Here is an 8,782-nt window from a genome sequence, read left to right on the forward strand (position 1 = left end):
AGGGTGGGAGTTGTGCCTCATTTTGTCCTGTATATTCACAGCGAACAACACAGAGTTCCTTAGCACATAGTAGGTGTTAACTAAATGTCATTCGGATGACTGCTTTGCATGAACTACATCAGGGCATTTGGGTGACTCTCCACGAAAAATGAGACCACCAAGAGTCAAATATATATATATATTTTTTTAGATTTTATTTTACTTATTAGAGACAGAGAGGGGCAGAGGGAGAAGCAGGCTCTATGCAGGGAGCCTCACACGGGACTCGATCCCTGGTCTTCAGGATCACACCCTGGGCTGAAGGCAGTGCTAAACCACTGGGCCACCAGGCCTGCCCGAGTCAAAATATTTTCAAAACTGTGTGGTCTCAAGGTAGCAGTAGAGGAAACACTATGAGTTCAGAGACCAAGTTAACTTTTGGTATTGGTATAATAAAATCGTTGGTTAAACTGGTTTCTTTCTTACAAATAAGACTCCAAACTCTCCTAAGATAACATGGAGTAATCCTTGGAGGCCTTAAGCATGTAGAAGGGAAAAACCTGTATGCTTATTTATCCATCCATAATTATTTGTCAAATGAGTAAATGAATGAAAAATGAATCTTTTAATAAACAGAAGATACATAAATTCCCTTTAACTTTCTTGGAGCTCCATTATTAAAAGAAATACCCTCCCTTTAAAGGCAATAATACATATAAACATAGTAGGGTGTATGGCACCTAAATGTTAGCTATTTTGATCATAGCAATGTAGATAACGAAGTGGCATGCTTCCTCATCCAGCGCAAATCACAGTTCATGCTAAGAACTCCCCTACCCTTTTGTCAAAAGCAAATAAAAAACAACTTGAAAAATTCTCTAGTTAAATACAGAGAGTGATTTGTTGTATCTGAAACCCATTTTGTTTTGTAGTCTTCATTCTTTGGGAACACCTCACACGGCAGGGTGAGAGACATTACCTTCAACTTAGAGATGAACAAATCGATGGTTTGGTAGAACTTGGCTCGATCTTAGGTCCCAGTCTCTTCAGACACCTAACCCTGAGTTGGCAGTCCATTAGTTTTTCCTTTTACGTCTGCCCCGTTCCCTTTGCTTTGCACGGAGCTTGATGAGGATGGTGCTACAACTGGCTTACTGAGCCCCAGGGTCTCCCAGAAGGTGGGGCTGGATGACGGGCTGGATGAGGGAGAAACGGGGGACATGGCCTGCTTTCATGATTCACTGTGCTCTTCAAAACTCCTCAGGCCATCTGGCTGGTCAGGGACCTGGAGAGGGTCCGACATTTCTCATGTTTTCAATAACCCTGGTGAGTCAGGCCAGTCCCCTTGCCCTTCTCTCAAGCAGTGAAGACAGAGGTCCATGATCTACGCTAGTTTTCCTTCTCCTTCCAAGCCTAGATTGGGTACAGGGTGGGCCTCCCTGCCTGCCTCCCTAGGGAGGCATGGTTTCTAGGCAGTTTCTGGCTTCACATTATTTTGGTGGCCCCACGTGGGGGCACATGAGCCATGCCCACTTTAAGGATTGTTTTGCTACTTAGGGCAGGAAGACAGAGACAGACTGACAAACCTTACGGGGTGCAGAGAGCCACCATCTCCAGGGCAAGATGGGAACTGGAGTAAGGCAAGTGAGGACAAGCCACATCTGCACAGGGTCTGATCCCATCTTTATTTAAAATTTTGGTATTTCATTTATTTTTATTTTTTTGCATTAAAATCTTAATCATCTTGATTACTGACTTCTTTGGCAACCCCTTACATTTTGACCAGGGCAATCGTATTTGAGTGACCGTACCATAACATTAGTTAGCTGTTGAATTGTTGTTTAGATGCTCTCAGGACACGTCAAAGCCCTGGCATGTCTGTGTCACTGCAAACCATCTGTTTGGACTTAACGTAGATAAAGCAACTGTGCCCGGCACTGGCTACAGGCAATAAACCAGTCTAGGTGTCCTTTCTTCCACCTGAGCATGGAAATTTCTCCAAGCTTGAGGGATTCTTCTCCACCATGATGAGTACATTTAAAGTGAATGTGGTAGGTCAGCGAGTGGTGATCTCTTCTGCCCAAAGTGGAAGGGTTGATTTTCCTTCTGATGGAAGGAAGATGTTTGTATTCCCCTTTGGGCTCCCTCAGCACTTTGTCCCAGACTATAGCTCTTACTCTGCTTGTGTTCACACATCCAGCTTTCCAGACTGTAAGTTTCTCTATGCAAGGATGTCGTCTTACATTTCACATTTCACACTGTGCACCGTGCCTGGCCCCCCAACTTGCTCAGTAAGTGTTTAGGGAGTGAAGGTACAAATTAGGTAGGGTTTCTGACTTACTCAAAATGCTTTTTGTTGGCATGAACTTTTTGTACCAGAAATTCTTTTTTTTTTTTTTTCATGATCACAGAAAGCATTTATTTTAGGAATGAAAACAACTTCTCTCCTCTTTACTAAGGATCACACGGGTGGTGTTTCTCTATTTGCTTCTTCCCATCAGCTAACTTGCTGTGTAAGGCAATTCGTGGACGAGAGCAGGCCACGGGTGCCGGCGCCCATCCAGCCATGCAGTGGCTGGTTCCTAACAAAGCCGCCCACTTAACCTTTTTCTCATTTGATCGCATCCAAAGAATAAGTCAGAAGGATCAAGGTTACAAGGAGCCCCTGATCAAGGAACTGCTTTTACAGATCTCTCTGCAGTCCTGGTGCCGGTGACATGCTGCTGGACCAGGAACCCCTTCCCACCTGTGAGAGGTCTCTAGGGAACACGGGCTCCAAGGATCAGTTCAGGGTAGTGTAGATGCCCTAGCAGAGTGGGGCCAGACAGAGGGAAGTGCGGAGTACAAGAAAGAGCCAATAAATGAAATCCCGTAAGACATTCAGTTCACCAGAATATCATTCACATCAATCCCTTCCTATTCTACTTTCTGACGGGTTCCTGTCACTGCTTAGAAATTACAGTATTTTCATTCTCTTGCCTTCCCATTCCACAGTGTCCCTAATAGTCTGAAATCACTAGTCCCATGATCTCGGCCAGCATTTTCGAGTTCATCAAACAAAACCAGTGTCTGCTTAAGTTGGGCCTGCCTAATTTTTTGTTCCTCTAATTCTGCGAGAAGGGCCTGCTTAGCGCCTAATTCGGTCTTCTACTTCTCCTGTAACTGTTCAATTTCCTCCTGGAGGAGCCGGAACTCTTCCTCACTACAAGGATGCAGCTCCTGGGGTTTGTCTTCCGGAAGCAAAATGTTTGGGGGAATGCGCAGAATCAACTGCAAAAACAGCTGCTCCATTCTGTCAAAAAGGTTATGGAAACGTCCCTTCATGAAGCCGAGGAACTTCTCTGCGCATTTACAAACCTGGACGGGGCTGATCTCACAGCCTGGGAGGTCACCTAGCTTTTTCAGAATGACCTGTTCGACGGCCTGCATCCCTTCAAACAGGTAGTCTTGAGATGCAATGTAGATTCTCAGCATGCAGGTTTGCGGTGTGAAGCCGAAGAACTGGGCCTCGTAGGTCATCGGGTCCACAGACATCTTGGCTTATTTTGTTTGGTTAATTCTTTTTTTTTTTTAATTTTTATTTATTTATGATAGTCACACACACACAGAGAGAGAGAGAGAGAGAGGCAGAGACACAGGCAGAGGGAGAAGCAGGCTCCATGCACGGGGAGCCCGACGTGGGATTCGATCCCGGGTCTCCAGGATCGCGCCCTGGGCCAAAGGCAGGCGCTAACCGCTGCGCCACCCAGGGATCCCTGTTTGGTTTATTCTGACTATGAAAAATCCGAGCGGGCGCACCGGCTTCCCGCCACCGCCTTTAAACCAGCGCCTGCAGCTGCGGAGAGCCAGAAATTCTTTAATAAATCAGAACCAAGGGCTTGCTGTGAACCCTAGCTAACTCTTGTTTCCGATGCTTCCATTTGTGAGAGCTTGAGGTACATCAGGTCTCGCTGTTTAGGGGAGTCTCGGAATGCCTGTCACTTGCAAACATGATGTTAGTGACTAAGAGCCTTCGTGAATTAATCAGGACCTTTTGGCTTGTAAGCAACAGACTCCACTCAAATTAGCTCAAGCAAAAAAAGAGAACGAGCTCAAATAACAGAGAAACCCAGGGATGGACATCAGCTCCAGAGGCTGAAATGATGCCGTCAGGACCCCATCTCTCACTGCTGGTGGAGATGGTTTCCAGCATCCTGAGGCTCACCTGCAACCTGCTTTCTGCTCCCAGCGAAGAAGAGGTTCTTCATTAAACTCCACCAGAAAGGTCCTGGCAGAGACTGTCTGGTCAGGCTTTGGTCACTTGCATACTTGTGAACCCATCACTGGGGGCACAGCGAATGGGCCACAGACAGGCCTGGGTCACATTCCCACACGTGTGGTGGAGAAGGGGCTGGGAGGGTCTGCTTCCCTCGAGCCACGTGGCCCAGTGCCCTCACGGGAAGGGGAGGCTCCATGAGACACAGATGAGGGTGATTCCAAGCAGGCAGAAACAACAGATGCTCACTATACTTGTAACATTGGATTTATTCATTTTCCATTTAATTTTCATTTCTGCATTCATCTTGCCAACTTCTCTTTAAGTCTCAAATTAGGTTATTATTGGAGCAGTTTTTGGGTTGATCTTAACCTCTTTTTTCCCCCTTTGGGCAATTTTTTGTAGGCTTTTCTTGAGGTTTTCTTGTTTCCACCCTCCACCTGTAGTCTGCTTTGCTTTATTTACCAGTTTCTCCCTTTTTGTTCTTGGCTTAAGGGTTGGACTTCAACATCAGGGTGTATTTTGGGCTTATGGTTATTAATAGCGTGCACGTGTGTGTGTGTACTGTTGTTTCCGATCTTGACTATTGTCAAATGTCACCTCTGATGGCTTCTAGATGGTTCCTATAAGCAGGCTGCCTCACTTCATAGGGCTTACTCTGATAAGCCCCACTGGGTGGGTGCACATAGTCTGGGTGCTTATCAGGGGGTTTTGGTGAAGGCACACCGATTCTTCTGGATGCGCACTGTGCTCACCCCACCAAGCATTTGCATGTGCTGTTAGCTCTGTCTGAAGTGCTCTGGCCTGGTCAATTTCTACTTGTTCTTTGAGTGTCTAATCAGGCATTACTTCCTCCAGGAAACTTTCTGGCCATCCAGCCTGGGCTAGGGACAGGGATCTTTCATAATCAACTGGTTTAGCCATTTGTAAAGCCAATTGTTCACTTCTGGAGTCAGTTCTGGGTGTTCAGGTATCTACCTTGAGTACCTATGTTTAGCACCCCATCTCTGAGTTCCATTGTATCTCATGTTATCTCCCTAGTGTGCCCTGTGTCACATCGTTTAGTGTTCATCTGTTTACTTTGCTCTCTGCCATAGATAGTGAGCTTCTTGAAAACAGGAACTATGTTTTAACTCTATTCCTAGTTTCAGGAACACAGCAGGCCTTTGACAAAGGTTTGGAGAATGACCCATCCCTTCCAATCAGCGTGCTCAGTGCACACATCTATTAGAGCACCATTGCTCTTTGTGTGTCTTATTTCCCCTATTGCATTGCACAGTTCCTGTGGTAACTGACAATGTCTTTATTAATTCCTGTTATCTGTCACCTTGTCCAGTGGTATAGGAAGTAGGTGCTAAGTAAGCGTAAAAAAATATTTTAAACATAGATCTCTTAAATTAGGTTTCCAAGTGGCAGATTATTATGTACCCTTTTGTTTATATCTGCTGAAGTGCTTACTACTTTAATATGAACTAAACCATGTGACTTTGTCAATACTTGGTTTGGATATTCCTTAAATGTCCCCCGGTACCAGACTGTTAAGTAGCATGGCTAGACTTCTCTTACTCTTGATATTAGAATGAGAATGAGAACTCTGAGAGACAATGAATACAATCTGGGCAGTCTGTGTACCACACAGCCATAATGACTTATGTCCTGAGGTATGCCTTGCAGAAGGGGCCCAAGTCTCTTGGACTGAGCTGGGGTCTTAAGACCTCAGACCGGTGATGGAGGTATAGGGGGCTGGAGTCTGTGTCCAAAAATGAGTGTAGGGGTAAGGCTGGCATCAAGTCCACATGGAGAGCAAGAGCTGGATTCCAAGTAGAGAATCTAGAAGGGAGGGACACCTGGGTGGCTCAGCAGTTGGGCGCCTGCCTTTGGCCCAAGGTGTAATCCTGGAGTCCTGGGATTGAGTCCCACATCGGGCTTTCCTCAGGGAGCCTGCTTCTCCCTCTGCCTGTCTCCTTCATGAATAAATAAATAAAATCTTAAAAAAAAAAAAAGAGAGAGAGAGAATCTAGAAGGGAGAGGAAACGAGGGAGATGCCTGAAGGAGGGTACTGGAAAGACTCCCAGAAGCAACAGGATGCAGCAAGGACCTCATCACTGCAAACCTGCAATTGAGTCTGTGGGGGGAAAGGGATTATTTAGGGGGGTAACGAGTGAGCTCTGAAAGGGATGAGAAGGAGTTAGTCTGTTGGCTCCATACAGTGGCAAGCTGGAGGGCCACCACAAACCCAGCATGTGTGTCAGAGGACACTGTATAGACACATGTATCCTGGGCTAGTCGCCCCAATGCCTCCTTTTGGGCCTGAAGCAACCAGCAGTCACACTTGGGAAGACAAGCTATAGAATGGGATTATTGCTCTTCTGTAACTGTTCTGAGTAGCCCAGATTCGGACGGCAAAAGCTCCTCCCCATCCCAGAATGAGGCAGAATCAGCTGAAATAAATATGATGAATAATGGGCCCGAAGCAGTCCAGATAAAGGAGTGCAGATCCGGCCCGTTACGCAGCCCGTGGTTCATACTAGCTGAATGGTGGTGGATGCCCAGGGGTGGTGCTGGGTCAGTGATGGGAGGTGGAGACAAAATTCCAGGGAAGGGGGATCAGTAGCTCGATTCTACTTTTTTGTTTTTAACTGAGGTAAATTTGGTAGATAACATTATATTCGTTTCAAATGTACAACACAATGGTCTGATATTTGTATACACTACAGAGTGGTCAAACCAATCGAGTTTAGCAGGATAAGGTATGAAGAAAACAGACTTGATCCACTTTCCTCTTGGAAGGAGGCACTCTCTTTCCTAGCCAGCTTACGTCAGAGTAGAAGATGAGGATTTGATAAAACAATGTCTTTATTTCCTATGTATATTTCTTTGTTCCCAAAAGAACCCTGATGTTTTCATGTTGGGTTCAAAGAAGAGATTGTCCTGGAAAATCACGGCTCCTCTGGAAGGGCAACCAGGACGTGAAAACCTTCTGCTAAATCTTCATCCTGATAAGCTGAGAACTGAATTTCCTGGCTCAGGTGGTTTTTAATTAAAGCAATTTATATTCAAAGAATGTGCACACATGCAGGCTCACAGAAAATCAATGAAATCAAGAGGGTAAACAGAAAAAAGAGAACGAACGTGACCGACCAAGAAGCACTTACATGGAAGGGCAAAAAGACATCGTTTGTGTTTACTTTCTGTTGAAAATATTTGTATACATAGCCTCATTTCAGCCAAAATTCTAAATGTGTTCTGCACTGTTTCCTACCCTCTCCCCTCCCTGGCCGCCCTCCCCCTACGAAATAAGGCTGAGCTTCATCCCAGATTGAGCATGACTCCTTATTTTTCTTATACTTAAACAAGAACACAGTTTGAGGGCCTCTCGGGACACATGGAATCATTTGTGACCATATTCCCACAACCAACCCAGTGGGAATGCGGTATTAATGAGAATATCCCCTGAAACACGCTGCACAGTTTTGTCATTTCCATGAAGCTTGCTGGCGTATAAATATAACCCCACATTCTTTTATGAAACACATAAATGCAATAAAATAGTTGCTTTGGTTTTTTTCTGGAGGCAGGAGGAGAAAAATGTCAAACTCTCATTGTTCAGTGTTTCTAACAGACCCCTTTTTGTATGACTGCTATGACTTTCCAGCACAAAGTTCCAAACTGCAGATAATAACTTAAAAGGCTATCTGAACCCATTCTGTTATGTAGATGAAAGGAAGTCTTTAAAATTAATCTATGGCATCTCTGAATAAAAAAGGAGGGCACTCATCCAACTCATTTCCTTGGGCCAGAGCAGTGAGCAAGCAGAAGAAAAATGCCAAAATTCTGCTCGAAAACCAGAGTTTAACATGGCACAAGCACACAGCAGATTAGCAACCAGATTTTTGCTTCTGACCTGTCACTGTTTGGAAATATGAAACAGTGTGTTATTATCCAATGTTATCACTAAATTCGAAGTTAATGTAAGGCATCTGACTAGCGTGTAGTGTGAAGGTTGAGAACCTGTTACACTGCTGTTTTATGACAAACTATTTTATGAGAGATATATATTTAAAAGGAGGTAAAATCATCCTTTTTTTAAAAATTGAAAGGCTGTCTATTAGAAGACTGTCTAAACCAAGGGAAGAAACAGAAAAACAAATTATATTTGTCGCATTGGCGCAAATAGCCTGGGAACCATGTAGAACACATCATCCTCGAGAGTCAACTGTATTAATAAAATTGTATCACCAAACTTATCTCTATCACAACAAGCACTGTAGTGAGGAATCAGATGCAAATATGGGCAAAATACGAGACTGAAAGAAATGTTGAGTTAATAACATTAGTTAAAATGGCATCTGCCATTGGGGGAATTCAGGTAAAAAGACTTGAGAGTACTCAGTTATCGGAATGAATAAGCATTTAGGGGGATTAGTTATAAAATAATTATGTAGATCAAGACTGTTCCTTTGTGCAAGCAATAAATGGAAATATAATAAAAATACAGATATCTTTCACAGTAAGACATTGACACACACAAAACATAAACTATGTAGG

The 8,782-nt window shown here is 44.3% G+C and overlaps 1 protein-coding gene across 1 annotated transcript; it reads right to left on the reverse strand.

Moving 5' to 3' along the window:
• Positions 1 to 215: 215 nt before the first annotated feature.
• On the reverse strand, positions 216 to 3,734 carry LOC125754425 (protein MIS12 homolog). The gene has a single exon (XM_049106228.1). The coding sequence runs from the start codon at positions 3,511 to 3,513 to the stop codon at positions 3,127 to 3,129; it is 387 nt and encodes a 128-aa protein (XP_048962185.1). The 5' UTR covers positions 3,514 to 3,734; the 3' UTR covers positions 216 to 3,126.
• Positions 3,735 to 8,782: the final 5,048 nt, after the last annotated feature.

The sequence above is a fragment of the Canis lupus genome, chromosome 36 (assembly GCF_003254725.2).
Source record: "Canis lupus dingo isolate Sandy chromosome 36, ASM325472v2, whole genome shotgun sequence".
NCBI classification, from domain to species: Eukaryota; Metazoa; Chordata; class Mammalia; order Carnivora; family Canidae; genus Canis; species Canis lupus.